Source organism: Drosophila biarmipes, chromosome 3L, assembly GCF_025231255.1.
Source record: "Drosophila biarmipes strain raj3 chromosome 3L, RU_DBia_V1.1, whole genome shotgun sequence".
Lineage (NCBI taxonomy): Eukaryota > Metazoa > Arthropoda > Insecta > Diptera > Drosophilidae > Drosophila > Drosophila biarmipes.
The window spans coordinates 1,207,707-1,229,112 of NC_066613.1; the positions used below are offsets into that span (position 1 = coordinate 1,207,707).

Below are 21,406 nucleotides of genomic sequence, written 5' to 3' on the forward strand. Positions count from 1 at the left end.
AAGCTTATAACAAATCCAAATCATCCGATTATTCACCATATGAAGTCGCTTGTACTAATTTTAATGTACTAAACAGTCATTTCTATTCAATGGATTATGGATTTGAAAAAATGTAAATTTAAATTTTCAAAGAATCCATAGAAGTTCAATGAACTTTGTTAATGCTAATTGTCTTTAGCATTGCCGTATGTTTAAACTCTATCGAAATCGCGGACTTATTTGCTGAATTCCTTCAATCTACTTATAGTTCTGTTTCTTGGTCTAATTTTAACTGCTCTAATCACTTAAAAAAGGCAAATTGTGTTTTTTCTTCTACAATTATCGAAAGTTCTGTCTTAAGTGATTTAGAAACTTTAACGCCTACCAATTTATCTGGACCTGATGAATTCCCTCGGTATGTGCTTCAGATTTGTTCCCAAACCATTTGTAAACCCATTCTTGAATTTTTTTTTTTCATCATCTTTTTTTCCTATTATCCAAACAGATTCTTTATAACTATTACCTCTTATTTGTAACATTTGTTTTCCTCTCGGATTTCAACGTGTCAACATGGTTTTATTAAGTGACGATAGACCATCACAAGCTGGATTTTTGAGGTTTCAAAAAATTGAAGACAAGTCTTATATATATACAGGGGTTTTTCTTTTTTTATTTTAATTAGCTCAGCTCGGTTTTCCAAATAATCTTTTAATTGGATTGCAAGATACTTGAATGGTAGATCTCAGAGGGTTATACTTACGCTGTTTCCAAGTTGATCTACGTGATATCTGAAGTGTCCCTAGGCAGTCATTAAGACCCTTCGCTCTTTAGTCTATTTCATTTTCGTGTACCTATGTATGCTGATGATGTTAAGCTTTCATATTAATAGACTCCAGTAATGGTGTCATCACAACCTCCTGAATTAAAACGACCTCAAGTGCAACGCTACGATTTTCTATTTGTTCACGCTAAAAGGGCAGTTAATTTCTAGAGGCAGTTTATCCAGTTTGTCTCTTTCTCTGGCTGCTCTCCCTCTCCATCTCTCCCCTTAGTCACCGCTCCGCTCTGGAACGTCTTAGTTAAGCTATACTTAAGTAGTTCATATTTACAAGTGTACAAATAAACACCCAAACACGTCGCCCAAAACGTATTAAAAACCGTGATTTTCGAACCACTTTTTTCCAGAGGTTTACATCTTTTCCATCGATCAAGCCACTGCAACCCATCATTTTCATCCTTCGAGACGGCTTTAAAATCTGTTGATTTTCATCTCCTGGAGCTTTTTTGAATTTTTCCCAGCATCAGCGGTGGCTCGGTCCGCTTCAGATAAGTTACACTTATAATTAATTTTTTTCGACTAATTTTCAGTATGACTTTATTGTCTAAATCAAATAGTGATTAATCCGACCGAACGGCATTTAGTATTTGTATTTCAATTCCGTTATTTTCCCACAAGTGTACATTGAGAACAATCCCAGTGAGATACTAAAGATTAAATATATTTTTTAATTCCTTGGTGTATAAAATATAACCCAGCCACAGTAAAAAATTCCCGATTACTTTTTCTCAACAATTGAACTCTTATTTTTTACTGTGTTCCAGCTGCGTGCTTATACATACATAAATATACAGTCCGCCTCACTTCTAGTACAGTCCACTCCAAGTACTTTTTTCTACAATTACTGCTAAACATTTCCCAGCTTTTTATTAAATCCTTATATTGACAGATTTACTCCCGCAAAACTTTTACACTTTAATTGTGCAGGCGACAAACACACCGACAAATAAACAAAAGGAAAGTTCACAATTTCCGCTAGAAAGGAAGTTAACTTCGACAAGCCGAAGTTTTTATATTCCTGCAGTTTTAAGTGATATTAATTAAAAATTATTTTATTCTTTTTTTAGACCGTTTTTTTACATCTATATGTTGTTAGAGTAGTCCGATTTTTATTTAATTGAATTGGAAATCCTTAAAAATATTAAAAAATTATATTCCCAATATTATAAGATAATATGTCAAAAAGCCCCAAAGCTAAATTTGTATCACATTATTTTCCCTTCAATTTTCCGATCGTTCCTACGACAGCTATATGATATAAACGTCCGATTTTAATAAAACTTAATTCGAAGTTCAAAACTTATTAAAAAATGTTATTTTCAAGCTTATAAAGTTATGTGTTAACAAACACCAAAGATATAATTTTTATTTCATGTTTTTCAATTCAAAACAAAATAAAAAATCTTTTTTTTAATTTTTCGATCGTTTCTATGGCAGCTATATGATATAGTCGTCCCATTTTGATAAAATTTAATTCGAAATTCAAAACAAAATAAAAAATGTTATTTTTAATTTTTTGATCGTTCCTATGGCAGCTATATGATATAGTCGTCCGATTTTGATAAAATTTAATTCGAAATTAAGAACTAATTAAAAAATGTTATTTCCAAGCGAAGGAGGTTAATGTTAAACAACACCGAAGATATCATTTTTCAATATTATATTAGCACTAATTTTCCGATTGTTCCTATGCAGCTATATGATATAAACGTCCGATTTTAATAAAACTTAATTCGAAGTTCAAAACTAATTTAAAAATGTTATTTTCAAGCTTATAAAGTTATGTGTTAAAAAACACCAAAGATATAATTTTTATTTCATGTTTTTCGACTAATTTTCCGATCGTTCCAATGGCAGCTATATGATATAGTCGTCCAATTTTGATAAAATTTAATTCGAAATTCAAAACAAAATAAAAAATGTTATTTTTAATTTTTCGATCGTTTCTATGGCAGCTATATGATATAGTCGTCCAATTTTGATAAAATTCAATTCGAAATTCAAAACAAAATAAAAAATGTTATTTTTAATTTTTCGATCGTTTCTATGGCAGCTATATGATATAGTCGTCCAATTTTGATAAAATTTAATTCGAAATTCAAAACAAAATAAAAAATGTTATTTTTAATTTTTCGATCGTTTCTATGGCAGCTATGTGATATAGTCGTCCAATTTTGATAAAATTTAATTTGAAATTCAAAACAAAATAAAAAATGTTATTTTTAATTTTTTGATCGTTCCTATGGCAGCTATATGATATAGTCGTCCGATTTTGATAAAATTTAATTCGAAATTCAGAACTAATTTAAAAATGTTAGAAAGGAATATGTTAAAAAATATGGGAGCTATAAGATATAGTTGTCCGATCCGGCTGGTTCCGACTTATATACTGCCTGCAATGGAAAGAAAACTTTTGGGAAAGTTTCAGCCCGATAGCTTTAAAACTGAGAGACTAGTTTGCGTAGAAACGGACGGACAGACGGACATGGCTAGATCGACTCGTCTTGTGACGCTGATCAAGAATATATATACTTTATAAGGTCGGAAACGTCTCCTTTACTGCGTTGCAAACTTCTGACTAAAATCATTATACCCTCTGCAAGGGTATAAAAATCGGACTACTCTAACATATAGATGTAAAAAATGGTCTAGAAATAAGAATGAAATCATTTTTTTTTGATATCACTGAAGTCAACATCAATCCTTAAACATTTCACATGGTGTTACTAAAGTTGATTATAAATCGATTGAAAATAACGTTTTCATAAAACTATCCTTAAATCTAATTTTATTTTACAGTTAGCCCAATATCTAAAATTTAGAATATTTGGTTGCCCCCATGCTACAAATAGTGGTCGTGGCACGCTGGTCGAAAGGATTATGCAAAACCAAAACAGATAAATAAAATAAAATGTTTTTAGCATGTAATTTTCAAAATATTTATAAACATGAATGGTTGACCAATTTTTAGGCTTTTATATTGTTACCTGGGAAAAAGGATTAACATTTTGAAAGAGTTTTGTAGCATAACTGTTTATTTTAAGCCCGAAACACTTGTCGCACTTAAAAAATTGCATTCCTCCTACAATTTCATATTAGGTATAAAAACAACACACACAACGCAGAATCAGTCTATCTTATACCCTAGCAAAGGGCTATAATAATTTCATAAAAAAATAATTGGAAATACATTTTTAAAAATTTATCTTTGATGTCTTTAACATTAGTTCTGAATTCCAAATTTAGTTTTATCAAAATCGGATCATATAGCTGTTATAGGAAAATCGAAAAATTGGTGGGAAAATAATATGAAACAAATTATATCTTCTGTATTTTTTAACATATTATCTTATTATATTGGCAATATCATTTTTTATATTTTAAAGAGCTTCGAATTAAACTAATAAAAATCAGAACGACTCTAAAATTTAGCTGTTAAAGAACGATCAAATTTTTTTTTAATATCACTGAAGCGAGCAACAATATTTGATTCCTTACAGTACTTTCATCGTTTTGCTTCAAAGTAAATAAAAGTGAAGTGGCATTGCACGAAGAGATGTGTCCTTGCGTTTTGTGCATCTTTGAGTTCTGTTGACAGTCTTTGTAAACACTTGAAACAATTTTCATGATTAATTTGTTGTTTGATTTAATTTTAATTTGATTTAAACCAGAATTTTGTGCCGTGCCATTTTGATTGATGCATAAGTGTGATCAGTGTTCTGACTAGTGTTCACAAGGAATTGAAGTGAAGTGGCGTATGACGAAGTTCAAAGATATTTGTAAAAAACGATTCCAAGAAAATAATTTTAAAAATTTCCACTTTTTGATTTTTAAAAATGTTTTGAAATTTGATATTTTTGAAACCGGACGTGGACAAAAAAAACTTAAGGGTGGACAAACGTGGACAAATGCTTCCCGTTTTCAGATTTCAAAATTTTAATTTTACCGAACCCAGCTTTATTATTCTATACACACGCACGTCTTCGGTTTTCCCCAGCGCACAGAAGGACAAGGGCTTACAATAAATGTTAGTAATAAATTAAAAAAAAAATTAAAGTCCGTATTTTTTTACAAAAGTCCGATCATTTGATCTAAGTACATTTATTATATTATACTTTGGATATAGATTTGATTACTGCGGCGCTCTAGCCTGCAGCCACAACGCAATTGAAGCATATGTCATATGCTGCCTGTACCGCTTGCCACAAGGATTTGAAATTATCGCGTCGGATTTTACACGCAGGTAAGGATGGAGTAGGAGCCCCTCACCATGGCCTCAAAATGGATCAGACCGTCAGCTGTGATTATAAATTTGGCTAAATCGGATTTTACTGGTAGTGCCATGACGGAAAATAATTTATAATTTTATTTTCGAATCAAATTGGAATTTAAAATATATGGACACACTTGCGCTCAAACAGGTATATTCAATAATTATTACTTACTATATTCCGTATACGAAACGTTTGCAGCCCAGATCTTTCGGCTCCCTCCTATCGACATAGAGGTTTTCTCGAGCATAGGCAATCCGAGTCTAACACCCGTTAAAAAATTAATCTATCTAAATTCAAAGACAGGTGGGAAGCTCACTCTATAGTTCCGAGATCCGCACTTACCAATGATGGCTCTCGCTCAGCTTGGGAAAACCTAACTGAGCGTTTCGAAAATAAGCGATTGCAGGTGCCATCCATAATACTAGAATCCGGAGCCGTCTGTTCACGCCACCATCGATTTTTTCGATGTTTTGAGGGAAAAAACATAGGTACTATTGATTTTTCATTCAAAAATAACATTTTGTTTTCTTTTCTTTCAATCTAATAATATTAAGAATATTTAATACTGATTTACGTGCAAAAAATTGTATATATTTGTTTTGGCATTAGGAAAATCAAACTAAAACAAGAAAAGAAGTTAACTAAGTTCTAAAATGGTATACCCTTGCAGTTATAGGAAATAATCAACTTTTGTAACACCTTGTGAAATTTTTAAGGATTGTTGCTGACTTCAGTGATATTAGAAAAAAATATTTTATTTTATTTTCAGACCGTTTTTTTAACATCTATAAGTTAAAGTAGTCCTTTTTTTAATAAATTGAATTCGAAATTGATAACCAATCAAAAAATGTTAGGAGGTTATATGTTAAAAAAACAAAAAAGATATAATTTATTAAAAATTTTTTTTTCCATTATAGTTCCTATGGGAGCTATTAGATATAGTTGTCCGATTCGGCTGGTTCCGACTTATATACTACCTGCAATAGAAATACGACTTTTGGGATAGTTTTATCCTGATAGCTTTAAAACTGAGAGACAAGTAAGAACGGACAGACAGACGGAACGACGGACGTACAGACGGACATGGTTAGATCGACTCATCTAGTGACGTCTCCTTCACTGCGTTGAAAACTTCTGACTGAAATCATTATAACCTTTTCAAGGGTATAAAAATAACCAAATAGTTTCAACAAAAACATTACATTTCAGTTTGTAATGTTTTATTTTTAGTAACACCATGTGAAATTTTTAAGGATTGTTGCTAACTTCAGTGACATAAAAAAAAATTATTTCATTATTATTTTTAGACTATTTTTTTTGACATCTATAAGTTAAAGTAGTCCTATTTTTAATAAATTGAATTCGAAATTGAAAACCAATTAAATTATATTTAAAAGTGTAGGACGTTATATGTTAAAAAACAACAAAGATATATATTTTTTTAATTATTTTTCCTTATAGATCCAATGGGAGCTATAGTTGATATAGTTGTTTGATCTGGCTGGTTCCGACTTATATTCTACCTGCAATAGAAATAAGACTTTTGGTAAAATTTTATCCTGATAGCTTTAAAACTGAGAGACAAGTTTGCGTAGAAACGGACAGACAGACGGAACGACGGACGGACAGACAGACATGGCTAGATCGACTCCATTTACCTTTTGCTCTCTTAAGCTGAGTTACGGGAATTTGATAGTCGAGACACCTGACTATAGCGTTCTTTCTTGTCTTAGCTGTTTCCCCCCCAAACTAGCGAATTATTTCCAAAGTGGTAGAACTAATGTTTCTTATATTGAACTAAGTTCAATGTATAGGCAGTGTTCTGATCTGTTAAATGTGGCCATTACGCTTTTTATTATCAAAAAAAAGAAAGGAAGTTAACTTCTACAAGCCGAAGTTTGTATACCCCTGCAGTTATAAGTAACTGTAGTGTGTATTTAGTAACACCATGTGAAATTTTTAAGGATTGTTGCTGACTTCAGTGATAGAAAAAAAAAAAATATTTCATTATTATTTTTAGACTATTTTTTTTTTTTTTTTGACATCTTTAAGTTAAAGTAGTCCTATTTTTAATAAATTGAATTCGAAATTGAAAACCAATTAAATTATATTTCCAAGTGTAGGACGTTATATGTTAAAAAACAACAAAGATATATATTTTTTTTATTATTTTTCCTTATAGATCCAATGGGAGCTATAAGATATAGTTGTTTGATCCGGTTGTTTCCGACTTATATACTACCTGCAATAGAAATAAGACTTTTGGTAAAATTTTATCCTGATAGCTTTAAAACTGAGAGACAAGTTTGCGTAGAAACGGACAGACAGACGGAACGACGGACGGACAGACAGACATGGCTAGATCGACTCGTCTAGTGACGTCTCCTTCACTGCGTTGCAAACTTCTGACTGAAATCATTATAACCTTTTCAAGGTATAAGAATAACCTAATATTTTTAGCAAAAACATTATTTATCAGTTTGTAATGTCTTATTTTTAAAGTAAAAAATCAAAATAATTTAACAAAAATTTACATTTTATTTTACAATGCTTATAATTAATATTTTAAGCATAGAAAGTACTATTAATAATACTTAATATCAAAATAAAAAAATACCCAAATATTTTGAACAAAAAAATTACATTTCAGTTTGTAATATTTTATTTTTAAAGTTTAAATGTTTAAATTTTTAAAGTAAAAAATCAAAATAATAAAACTAAATTAAAAGAAAACAAGGAAGAACGCTATAGTCGAGTGCCTCGACTATCCGATACCCGTTACTCAGCTTAAGGGAGCAATTGCGAAGTAAAGACATATAGCCAGCAAAGCGATATTTTAGGGTGCCACCTACCGGCTATTTCAGTATATGCTATGTGGGCGGGTTTGTTTGGGTTAATCGATAGGTATTGATGAGACAAACACAAACTGCAAACTTTTGACTGAAATCAATGTTCTTTTTTTTCACAACATTTTTTTTTGACATCTTTAAGTTGGAGTAGTCCGATTTTTATTAAATTGAATTCGAAATTCTTAAAAATAAAAAAATACTATTCTCAGTATTATAAGATAATATGTCAAGCACCAAAACTATAATTTGTTTCATACTAATTTCCCACCAATTTTCCGATCATTCGTATGGCAGAACTTGATAAAATTAAAATCGAAATTCAGAAATAATTAAAAAAATTTATTTTCCAGAGTATGAGGTTAAATCATCGAAGCTATAATTTATATATAAATTATAAAATTGGTGGGAAAATAATATGAAACAAATTATAGTTTCTGTGTTTTTTGGCATATTATCTTATTATATTGACAATATCATTTTTTATATTTTTAAGAGCTTCGAATTAAACTTAATAAAAATCGGAACTACTCTAAAATTTAGCTGTTAAAGAAACGGTCAAATTTTTTTTTAATATCACTGAAGCGAGCAACAATATTTGATTCCTTACAGTACTTTCATCGTTTTGCTTCAAAGTAAATAAAAGTGAAGTGGCATTGCACGAAGAGATGTGTCCTTGCTTTTTGTGCATCTGTGAGTTCTGTTGACAGTCTTTGTAAACACTTGAAACAATTTTCATGATTAATTTGTTGTCTGATCTAATTTTAATTTGATTTAAACCAGAATATTGTGCCGTGTCATTTTGATTGATGCATAAGTGTGATCAGTGTTCTGACTATTCACAAGGAATTGAAGTGAAGTGGCGTATGACGGAGCTCAAAGATATTTACTGTTGTTTTACTTTTTTTATCCTTGTAAAAAACGATTCCAAGAAAATAATTTTAAAAATTTCAACTTTTTGATTTTTAAAAATGTTTTGAAATTTGATATTTTTGAAACCGGACGTGGACAAAAAAACTTAAAGGTGGACAAACGATTCCCGTTTTCAGATTTCAAAATTGTAATTTTACCGAATCCAGCTTTATTATGCTATACACACACACGTCTTCGGTTTTCCCCAGCGCACAGAAGGACAAGGGCTTACAATAAATGTTAGTAATAAACTAAAAAAAATTAAAGTCCGTATTTTTTACAAAGGTCCGATCATTTGATCTAAGTACATTTCATTATATTATGTTTTGGATATAGATTTGAAGCATATGTCATATGCTGCCTGTACCGCTCGGATTTTACACGCAGATAAGGATAGGGTAGGAGCCCCTCACCATGGCCTCAAAATGGATCAGACCGTCAGCTGTGATTATAAATTGGATATAATTTTTTTAAAAGTGGTTCCCCGATAGTTCCTATGGGAGCTATTAGTTATTGTTGTCCGATCCGGCTGGTTCCGACATATATAATACCTGCAATAGAAAGAAGACTTTTGGGAAAGTTTTAGCCCGATAGCTTTAAAACTGAGAAACTAGTTTGCGTAGAAACGGTCAGACAGACGGAACGACGGACAGTTGGGCGGACAGACGGGCATGGCTAGATTGACTCGTCTACTGACGCTGATCAATAATATATAGACTTTATGGGGTCGGAAACGTCTCCTTCACTGCGTTGCAAACTTCTGACTGAAATCATTATAGCCTCTGCAAGGGTATAAAAAGGTAACAATTACAGGCGAGGTTCGCGGAGTGCATATTCACTCCTGCTTCATGAGCAAATAGCCAGAAAAAATCAGAGGAGTCAGCAGAAACAGGTGTGGTTTGGGGGTTAAGCAAGACAACAACAGAAAGTCTCTTTCTTCTCTTATCAAGACCGGGGATACTTAGAGAGAAAACTCCACCTAAAGGTTCAAAAACTACATAACCTTCTGGGCTTCTCTTATCAAGACCGGGGATACTTAGAGAGAAAACTCCACCTAAAGGCCCAGAAGGTTATGTAGTTTTTGAACCTTTAGGCTGACCCGCAGAAACGGGGACTATTACGGAGCTTTCGGTATCCATGAGTATTGCAGGCAGTAAAGCTGCTCCGATGGATGCCGACATGGCTGCCGTTACTGATCGAGTAAAAAAAATTTGAAACTAATTTGGTATTCGGGACTTTTTGCCTCTGCTTCCAAATTTTAAAGGAACGGCCTTTTCGCGTTTAGGAGACCCAACTGACATTTTTTATACCCTTGTAGAGGGTATATTTATTTCAGTCAGAAGTTTGCAACGCAGTGAAGGATACGTTTCCAACCCCATAATGTATATATATTCTTGATCAGCGTCACAAGAAGAGTCGATCTAGCCATGTCCGTTTGTCCGTCCGTCTGTCCGTCCGTTTCTACGCAAAATAGGCGCTTAGTTTTAAAGCTATCGGGCTGAAACTAAAAGTCTTTTTTTTTTGCGGGTAGTACATAAGTCGGAACCAGCCGGATCGGACAACTATATTTTTACTTCCATAGGAACTATCGGGGAAAAAATTAAAAAAAATTATATCTTGCGCATTCTTTAACATATAAATTTCTAAGCTTGGATATAACATTTTTAAATTAGATCTGAATGTCGAATTAAATTTTATCAAAATCGGACGACTATATCATTTAGTCCCCATAGGAACAATCGGAAAATTAGTGGTAAAATAATATTGAAAAATTATATCTTCGGTGTTTTTTAACTTATAACCTCCTACGCTTGGAAATAACATTTTTTATTTGGTTTCGAATTTCGAATTAAATTTTTATCAAAATCGGACGGCTATATCATATAGCTGCCATAGGAACGATCGGAAAATTAGTCGGAAAACATGAAATAAAAATTATATCTTTGGTGTTTTTTAACATATAACCATATAAGCTTAAATATAACATTTTTAAACTAGTTCTGAATTTCGAATTAAATTTTATTAAAATCGGACGACTATGTCTTATACCTGTCATAGGAACAATCGGATAATTGGTCGGAAATAATTTAAAACAAATTATAGCTTTTGGGCTTTTTGACATATTATCTTATAATATTGGGAATATAAATTTTTATATTTTAAAGAATTTCGGAATCAATTTAATAAAATTATTGATTATTTTATATAACTGCTCATTTTAAAGTTCATGCCATAAGTACTATCCAGGTCATTGGAAAACATTTTCAGATTATTAATTTGAAAGTATTTCAGTTTCCTTTAGTTGTTATTGATATAAATTGAGTAAATGTCGCTGTGATTTTTGTTTGATAAATTAATTTTTCAGAATGTTGGCTAGAGCTCCATTTGGTATAAACGTTTTAATGTCTTTTGCCATTCCTGTGGGTATTAATTTTTGTGGTCGCTTTTTTAAGGACTAACGACTAACGATTGCGTTATAAATTCACTTAGCAGAAATTTCTATAGCATTCATAAGAAGATTTGTATTGTGGTATTTTTCATTCTCAAGCTCAGATTCGAATTTTAATTTCAATTTTGTATTTTTTATTCAGTTCTGTGTTAATGTAATTGATATACTTCAGGCGAAACCCTTTAATATTTTTCGACTAGTTTTCCGATCGTTTCTATGGCAGCTATATGATAAAGTCGTCCGATTTTGATCAAATTTAATTCGAAATTTAAAAGCCATTAACAATTGTTATTTCTAAGCGAAGGAAGTTACATGTTAAAGAGCACCAAAGATATAATTTTTTTTTAAATTTTTCCCCGATAATTCCTATGAGAGCTATAAGATATAGTTGTTTGATTCGGCTGGTTCCGACTTACATACTACCTGCAATAGAAAGAAGACTTTTGGGATACTTTTATCCTGATAGCTTTAAAACTGAGAGACTAGTTTGCGAAGAAACGGACGGACATGGCTAGATCGACACGTCTAGTGACTGTGATCCAGAATATATGCGGTCGAAAATGTCTTCTTCACTGCGTTGCAAACTTCTGACTGAAATCATTATACCCTCTGCAGGGGTATAATAATACACCAAAAGCAACGCTTGATTTATATGTCAGTTTTCTATGACATCAAACATTCGACTTTATATATGTCTTTTATGTAAACGCGTCGCTTGAGTTTTAAATATTGCGCATTCTGATCATTATTTGTGTTATACAAAGGTATAAAGTTATTTTTGAAATACAAAATATAAGTTTTTTAATAAAAGTATGTTCTTTGTTCAAAATTAACAAAGATGAACACAATTAGTCTGTTAATTCAATAATAAAAACTGATATTGGAAAAATACTGATATATTTTCCGAACGAAAAATCTAACAGCACTATTTAAAAAATTATATTTTGACTTGATTGATTAGTTACCATTGTGCAAACAAAACTTTTAAACTAAAACTATTACCGCTTACCTTAAACATATAAGCGAATCGGACTCTTTCTAAACTATAATTACTTTTCAAAGCAATATCCCGTAAGGCGACTCTTGCAACATCGTGTCTTCTATTATTTTCAGTAATAAGTATAACGCACAAACGTTTTCTAGGACGGCTCCATTCAGTCGGGCACACACCTATGTGAAAGAAACCACATTTATATCTGTTTTAAATATTTTATTATTTTGTGTGTTGTATAGGTCACTATTTAAATTTCGAAGCATTTGGAATTTAAGAAAATAATTCTTATTTCGGCAAGCCGAAGTTATATACCAATACAGTTAAAACAAGAAAGAACGCTATAGTCGAGTGCCTCGACTATCAGATACCCATTACTCAGTTTAAGAGAGCAAAAGAGTAAAAAAGAGATAAAAAAGCAGCAGTGCAATATTGTAAAGCGACACCTACCAGCTATTTCAATATATGTTAGCGTGGGTAGTAAACAGATTTATACTTTTTGGCCATTTGTAACCCTTAGAGTGGGCGTGGTAAAATTGTTTTAAGTCAATCAATAGGTGTTGGTAGGACTAAAAAATTTTAGTAAACACATATTTTCTATCATAAAACTGTGGCCGCTACAGTTTTGGGCGGTTTGTTGGCATTAAAGTAAAAAAGTTGTTTCTAGCATAGAAGCTGATACAGGCTTTCGCAAATTCTGAGCGTTAGAGTAGGCGTGGCACCCTGCTGAAACAAACTTGCGCTGCGCAGGAAACCCAAGAATCTGCATGCCAAGTCTGACTTTTTTACCTTTTATAATATCCGAGACCCGGCGTTCATACGGACGAACGGACAGCTAGATCGACACGGCTAGTGAATCTTATCGAGAATACACAAACTTTACATACTACTAGTATACCCTTTAACTATGCGAGTAACGAGTATAACAAGGAAGAACGGTATAGTCGAGTGCCTCGACCCGTTACTCAGCTTAAGAGGGTAAAAGGCAAATAGAGAGTAAAGCGATATTGTATAGCCCAACCTTCCCGCCCCTTCAATATATGGTAATGCAGAAAGATTTAAGAGTTTTGGCTATTTGCGAGCGTTATAAAATAATGCGTTTTCGTTCTTCGAGGTTCGAATCGAGTATGTTCTTTGTTTGACATTTCGGCTATAAGCTAATACTTAATTCGCTGACGGTGCTGTTAGCAAGTGATCTGGGATTTGCTGAGTCTCTGGAGCGCAACGGGAACGGATTAGGCTCTGCGGGAAGTTGCTGCTGGTCATTGGATCGCTGATGTCGGCTGCATTTATGATTCCCGAGGGGGTTTCGGCGGGGCACTGCCAAGTGTGCGGCTAAAGGTGGTACTCCTCTCCCCTCAGACTTATTGTCTGTTGTATAAGTAATCTTTTCCTTTTTTAGGACGGCGATGCAGACCAAACTTAGCGTCAATATACTCTTAGAGTATACGTTGCCATGTGTATCGTTGTTGTAAATTAAAATGTATTCTTATAATGGGCTACAAATTTTGGTGTTAATTCTAATTCAGTCTTATTTAAAGGCAGCGGTACCATTATTTTTAAGATGTACCCTTCTTTTTAAGTATTGGAAGTACCAATATGTCCCATTCTTATAGTCTTTAATTAGAAAATGTGTACATGTGCTATTTTGACATTCTTGTAGGTCCTAAACATTTTTTGAAACTTCTTTTTATCTATAATGAAACGGGTATTATCATTCTCTCTAGAAGTAAGCTTTCTGTAAAATCTTTCAATTGAATTGTTATCAAGTTAATTCTAATTGATATCCTGTCGATATACTCTATCACATACATCCTTTTATCATCTTCTATAAATGTCTTACTTATTTTATTTCTATAATTATTATCGTTAATATGTTCGTCAAATTTTTAAAAATAACATAATATAATGTTCCTTGTGCCATTCTATTGTGCCTTTTTGGCTCTTCTTCCTCTCTTATCTTCCTAATTTCTGGTTTTTATTTTTTCTGGTATATTTTCCCCGTATCAATGCTCTCATTTTTTTCACTTCCTTGGTACTGTCATTTTTATCTTTTCAACTATATGCCTTCGTTTTTCTGCAATATCTTAACTAAATTCCCTGTCTCTGCATACTCTTGAACTGACTTTAATGTTTCTTCTATTGGTTCTATGCTTTCCTCACATTCCGCAGTCGAACTATGTGAATGAATATTTGCGCATTGGGTTCGTTCGTTTTTAACTCATGAGTCTCGACGTTTTTTGCCACCATTTGTGTCGCCCATATGAAATCATTATTTTTAGTTAGTTCTTTTTATCCTTCTCTTTTTTTCGTTATGTAATTATTGTGGCTTTGTTTTTGTTAATGTAAGATCATTGTCTTAAGTTAGTTTATGCATTGAATACCTTATTGTTAGCTTGGCCCTTCTGTTCTCTTTACTAAATATTGTTTCACTCAGTACCAAGCGGTTACTGTCTGTCCAAGTTAGCTAATTTAATTCTGATAGTTTTGATCCTAATTTATCCTTTATTTGCGGATACAGTTTGGTACGAAAAGCATTGATTTTTCTTGGTTAATCATGATCATCAATAAATGTCACTATGGAAAATGTGTGTTCTTTCCACAAACAGTTCGTGTGGTGTGAGCTGAGTTGCAGAATGAATTGCATTATTATACATTACGTTATGAACGTTAGTACCAATATTTCCTCATGCTTTGTGCCTAACTTTCTTTCTTTATTCTTTTCTTTTTTTACAATGATCTTTTATATTACCATGTATTTCTGGTAATGTGATCGTTTACCTTATCGTCATATATATGCAGCTATAGCGAAATATTTACAAAATACGTTATGTATGATCAAAACAAATCCTTGGGGAATAAAAATAGCAACTGTCTTAATTGGTTTTAAAATAGTTCGTTGCCCGATCAAATTTGTTTTCCAGCACATTTAATTCGGGCTGAGCCATGACAAAATCATCTTATGCTCATCAGCCACGTCAGTGATCTGTGACAATTTTAAACTTATGCCCGAACAAATACGACGACAGTGTCCTACTTCCAGTGCTAACGGACTGTATGCTCCCAATTGTTCTTGAGAGTATAGGCTCCGATAGCGTAGTTACTAGCAACTGTTCGCAAATAAAAGATGTGTGTGTCTAACCGGAAGTAGATAGCCGACTGTTGAGCTTCTCTGCGGAACAATGGTGTGAAGTGAGCGCCTTGTAGCTGGCACAGAGACATTATTTATGGCACGCCGATCGAAGCACGGGTAATTATGGAAATTACGGTGCCGGATTACAGGAGGAATCGGAACTGTGCTGAGGTGGGAAACGAGAGTTAGCCGGTGATAGAAATTGTGAGTAGAGTGAGCTTGAGTTTGTAACTGTCTTTATTGTATACTATACTATACTATTATAATATTTTGACTGAACGTTGGTAAAAAATATATGTTCTATGCACAATGTACGTACTCCGTGTGGACCTAATATAGACGGCCTGAAGTATCCTCCAAATCGGCCTTTGACGCATCTCAGGATCGTTTTTCTGTTGTCCGGCTGGATGTGCTTGCTGTTACTCTGAGTGGTCCTTCACTATCTATTGCTGATCCGCTGGATATGTATTACAATTTCAACATTGACTCAGGTCACGATTAACAACTACTTCCAGTTTTTATAAAATTTTTATTTTTTATTTTTTTTTGTTTAATTTTTCTTATTGTGCGCTTACTAACGTGCTCTGCTTCTCGGTGTCCTTCTGTCCGTAGATTTATTAATGAGTACAATAATCGCTGCTAGCAATAAAAATATTACGAGCACCGCACCAAACAATTTTAAAGTACTTCTCCTGCGTATTTTGCTGCTGTTTCTATATCGCCTCTCTCTTGCTGCTATATCAGTTGATGGTCTTCTCCCTGTAGTTGACTTCTTGCTATGCATAATCGTTTCCTAGCAACTCACCTGCCTTCGTATTATATTTGGATGTGTGACCATTTTTGCCGGCCTGTTCTCTTTCGTAGATGTCATAGAAAGGTGCCCAGCAACGTTATTGGGCTATTCGCAATAAATTTGGCATTAATTGTCAGGATTCTACTATTGCGGACTTGTTTTGCCACATTCTTTACCGCTAACATAGGCTAGCATTATTTCTTGCGTCTTAGATCGATGAGCTTGAAGCGTCGAGGGGGTACCACATTCATGTTGTATTGACCCTCTCAGGCTCTCAATCAATTTTTTGTTTAGCCTAAATAGCCAGCATAGTGCATTGCAATTGCTCATGCGCTTTAGGGTCAAGTTGATTGCTTAATCTTTTAAGGTACCGGTCCCTTTGACATTTTTGCGCACTGCTTTAACTCCTCCACGATTATTGGGAAATGTTGGTCTCTATGGTCACTAATCGCTAGATACTAAGTCTTTGTCCTCCTCGTCAAATAACGGTACCTTAGTATGGAATAGGGTATCGCCCCGTTGTGCTTCCATGTGCCTAGTCCTGCGTTTCATATTATCAAAACTGGTTCTTATTACGTTTATTGTACTTTCTAAGATCGAAGTCTAATTTCTAAGCAAGTGCATATTGTATAATTCCTTCGCATGGATCCTGCGGATGACGTCCTCCATGTTTTGTCCATAATAAAAGTCTAGTACTCAAAATAGTCACTTGGCGAAATTTGCTCCGTTTCCGATGATGATCGAACAGTTTTTGACGTATAACTTTTTGGCCTCTTGCTCGAGTATAATTCTTATTGTTGGACTGGATCCGCTCCGCAAGTACTATGCTCACAACTTTTCGATACGCTCATTAAATGCCGATTTCAGTCTCTAATTAGCATTCGTTATAGTCACACATGTTTTTGTTTTCGCTATGAATTCTTATTCGTGCTCCGAGTGCAACGCTGAACATACAGCAAGCAGCTTCGTGGTTTTAGGCTCATCGCTTTGTCGTCGTACTTTTCACACTGAATATATTTATCTTCTGGACGATGTTATTGTTATTGATTATTAAAAAATATGCCGAATCTACTCTGGCAGTGTGATTCGTGTGTTGCAAGTAATGATTCACACTCAAAAATCGATTAAATAATGCAAGATCTTCAATAGTGTAGATGTTGCTACATAAGTATTAATTAATTTTAAATTAGGAATACCTGAGCAACACTTTCAGACTGTGTTAAGTGATGCGTTTTTGCCTTATCCAAACAAAGTCAGTAGATTCATTCACATGGATAGGCGGATTGTTGTTGGAAACGTTTTGTACTTGCACAATTATCATACATCGGACTCAAAAAACCGCCAATAATCGGCGCCCCTGGAGTCGATTTGACTACGTAAAATTTGTATGATCCTGATCTGTATGCTACTTATTCGTAATTTCAACGATTGTTGGTTTCAATATCGCTAGCAGCTACCATTATTCACACATACGACGCCTCCTCTTGCGGTCACAACATCATTGCCTTATCTTTGATGCTTCGAAATTGCTTGGATTTTGCATCGACTGCTTTGTGTGACTCTTTTCGATGGCTGCATCAACAACGACATTACCCTTTTCTTCTAAACTTGGATATGATCTTCTAACAGGGACATTACCATCGCTTTTAAGATCTAGTGGCATTACTAAAAGTATCTAGCAAAGTCCAGGAATACATCGATTCTAGTCTGCATGCAAATCACTACATTACTGAAAGCGATCTCCAACATACTTCCTAGGGCATTTTACTATGCTTCCTTACATGCGAGTCCGCTCCACTATAAGTTTATTTTCAAAACATCTCTGGAACGCGGATAAAGGCGAAGCATGTATACCTTGACACTACCCAATGCGAATTTGATGAAATTTGAAATTTAGCTCAACATAAACTTTTACTCAAATGAATGCTTCGACTCCAATTTGTACAATGTGTTCCCCAAAGACAGAGAGAGAACTCACTGTGCTAGAGGGGGTGGTGTTGTTGTTGCTGTTCGCTGCAATTTTCGCTGCTTATCATTTTGACTTCCCATTGAAGATACCCATCTTGATCAAGTTGCGGTGCCGATAATTGGAAATTAGGAAACGCTGCACATTGTGGCTTCCTACATACCACTAAACTTTGCAAGGCTCATCTCGATAACATTACCGACGTCTACAATAATCTGCAAGATCATCAACATATCTCTGTGATTGAAGACTTTAAACTATCATCCCATGATTGGTCTCTGGAGGATCACTTTTCACTGCCAAGCAACATATATCAACCACACGAGATTCTATTCATCGATAATATTTTCAGTATGGGCTTAATACAAGTCAATAATATATACAATAACTTGCATAATAGTTTAGCCTTCGCATTCGTTAGCGCTGATATAAACTTTTTTAAGTGCAGTGTACTTAACCTACAAACAATTGTTGTATCCATCATAGGCCTTTGCTACTAGATATAAACATTTACAGAATTGCGCTTTCAGCTGAATATTCCCCTAGGTTTATTTTCAATAAAAACAGCCTTTGTACCATCAGAAGTGAGATCTCTGTCATTAATTGGGAGTACGTTTTATCGCATTTCAGCTTTGAGACGTGTTACCATTTTAGTTGTTATTTTAAACATCATTAAGAACAATGCCCGAGAAAGGGTCTACAATTCATTTAAGTTATCTTGGTTTACGAAAGGTTTGAAAATAAATTCTACAAATTAGGAAATTAGAAATAAATTCTATAAAAGGTTTTTAGTTATACATGATCCTGGTGATTAGAACAGAAATTCTAAATAAATTTCTTAGTACTAGTACTAGCAGTTCTTTGTACTTAGCGTCCAAAAAAAACCTTATTTTATTTTAAATTTATTTCTCAACATAATCTTCTTTAAGCTCCATGCTCCAACTTTTTTAACCCGTCTGAAAAATACTTTTTCTTGGGGTCTGCAAAATAGGCCTCTGGCAAGTGACTTTTTAAAGTTTGGAAACAAAAAAAAGTCACACGGGGCCAAATCTGGAGAATATGGTGGATGGGGTAGCAGTTCATAGCCCAATTCGACCAATCTGGCCTTGGCGAGGCATGTTGTCATGATGGAAGAGCAATTTTTTCTTCGCCAAATGGGACCCCATTTTCTGCAATTCGGCGGCGAATCGGCCCAGTAAATTTGGCATAGTACAGCCCTGTGACCGTTTTGCCTTCTCCAGGTAGTCGATGTAGAATACGCCTTGTGAATACCAGTGGATCGTCGCCGATCACGAAACGGTGCAGAAACTTTTTCGGATTGCGCCTAAACAGCGTCAAACACTGATCTGAAGTGATCTCAAGGTTGCGTGGTCTCACTGTCCGGAGTGAGCAAACGCGGCACCCAACGCGCCGTCACATTTCTTATGCCCAAAATTTCATGCAGGAAATGACCCGGTCTTTTGACACGCCATCTATCTCAGCTATCTCGCGTATCTTCAATCGGCGGTTTCCCGATACGAGATCGTGGATTATTGTCCGTTATCTTCCGTGATAGCCGTTTTCAGGCATATGGGCCTGGCTCATCAAAAATCAACGAGCGACCCCGTTGAAACTCTTTAAACCAATTTTTGACGGTCGCCACCAAAGGCGAAGAGTCACCGTACACTGCGCTCTTTGATTTCGGTGTGATATTGGCCCTCCAAAAACAAGAATCGAATCACAGACCGATATTGCTTTTTAACCATTTTTCTAAAATCCGCGGAGAAGAATCCGATTCGACTGTCGTCGAGAATGTACTATTTGTCCTGCGATAGTGACGCCACAGGACGGGGTGGCTAAGTACTTATTGGACTGCGCTAGTATAGCGAATTCTAAGAACGAGCTTAAAATAATCCCAACTCTATTTACGATTAATCAATTCGAAGACACATCTGCATGTTTCTAGGGAATTTATCTTCGCATTCAAATATAGAAACTGCAAATCACTTTCCCTCTTATTTTAAAGCTAATTTTGAGCCAACAGCAGCCTGAAATGATTTTCAAACCTTAAATGCGATCACTCCTCTATTGAATTTAGGTAGGTATGTCTTGAGGATTTTTACACTCCAGACTGTTATGGGATTCCGGACTACATTCTGAAACATTTTGAAAAATCACTTTCTAGTGAACACTTGGCGGATAGATTCAAGGTCGCATTTTAAAATCAGTGCCGAAGAATAACATTGTCAATTACAGGCCTATAGCAAAGATTTTTACTATTGCTAAACTCTCCGAACGCATTGTTGTGCTTCTCTTGCCGTTTTCAGAATCTATTACTTTTATGCCTATGATATGCAAAAGCATTTGACGAAGTTAGCCAAATTTTTTCCCTTTTGGCCAAACTGGCCCGCTTGAGTATACATTCGACATTATAAAATTGGAATTGGAATATTAATGGTAAATGCTCGGAATCATATTTGGCAACCTCTGGCCTTCACCAGGAAAGTGCTATGGATGATGATGTGAGGTTTTGCTTATCCTCAGAGTGTCTACTGTATGTAAATTATTCTTATCCATTTTATTTTATCATGAGCTGCGTTGGACATATTCTAAAAATTAGACCCTCTATAGGGCCTTATATGAGCCTAACGCCCTTAAAATTGATTGATTGGATTGATTGGACTACTTCACAAATAATTCATATCATAGCATAGGTTAGTAAATTATTTTGTATATTTTAGTAAGATTAGCGTTGAATTGTGCCAGTAAATAGGTAAGATATTCCGTTGGTGAAATAAATAAATTTCCTGTGCCAATAATCGCAGATCGAAATTTGATAATTGTCCATTTTTCGGACGTTAGAGCTATTGAAAAAATGGGAGTGAGCGGTCGTGAGTTCGATATCGCTCTTATGTCGATAAAAACTTTTTATTATTTTGTATATGTCAAATCTCCTGTTGATACCGTCCGTACTAACAAATGTTTTGCCGACTTTACTGCCGCCTCCCACAGACCTCCGAGATCAGGTGCCTTGGTGGTATGAAATGAAACTTTGTTTATATCTGCGAGGCTGTTTTTGTAATCGTTTTTCGAGCCGTATCCGAATACAAAGTCACAGTAAATGCTTCTTGCCAGTCCCCTCCGTCCATTGAACGTTTTAAGCGCTGCTAAGAACGCTTGAGTGGTTCGATCCGATACAACTTCTAAATAGCAACTTGATGGCGAAGCAGCAAAAAATAGCTTAAT

General features: G+C 34.3%; 1 protein-coding gene across 15 annotated transcripts in view; it reads right to left on the reverse strand.

The window, feature by feature from the left end:
* LOC108022354 (dnaJ homolog subfamily C member 16) overlaps window positions 1–21,406 on the reverse strand; it is a 274,183-nt gene that overhangs the window by 99,826 nt on the left and 152,951 nt on the right. For 13 of the 15 annotated variants that reach the window (XR_007763726.1, XM_050886281.1, XM_050886280.1 and 10 more), the window contains one exon: window positions 12,308–12,468. The exons of the other annotated variants lie outside the window; for them this stretch is intronic. Coding sequence is in view for 12 of the 13 variants with exons in the window: in XM_050886281.1 (XP_050742238.1) it covers window positions 12,308–12,468 (161 nt within the window). In the remaining variant the exon portion in view is untranslated. The remainder of the gene's footprint in view (window positions 1–12,307; window positions 12,469–21,406) is intronic. 15 annotated transcript variants of the gene reach the window in all.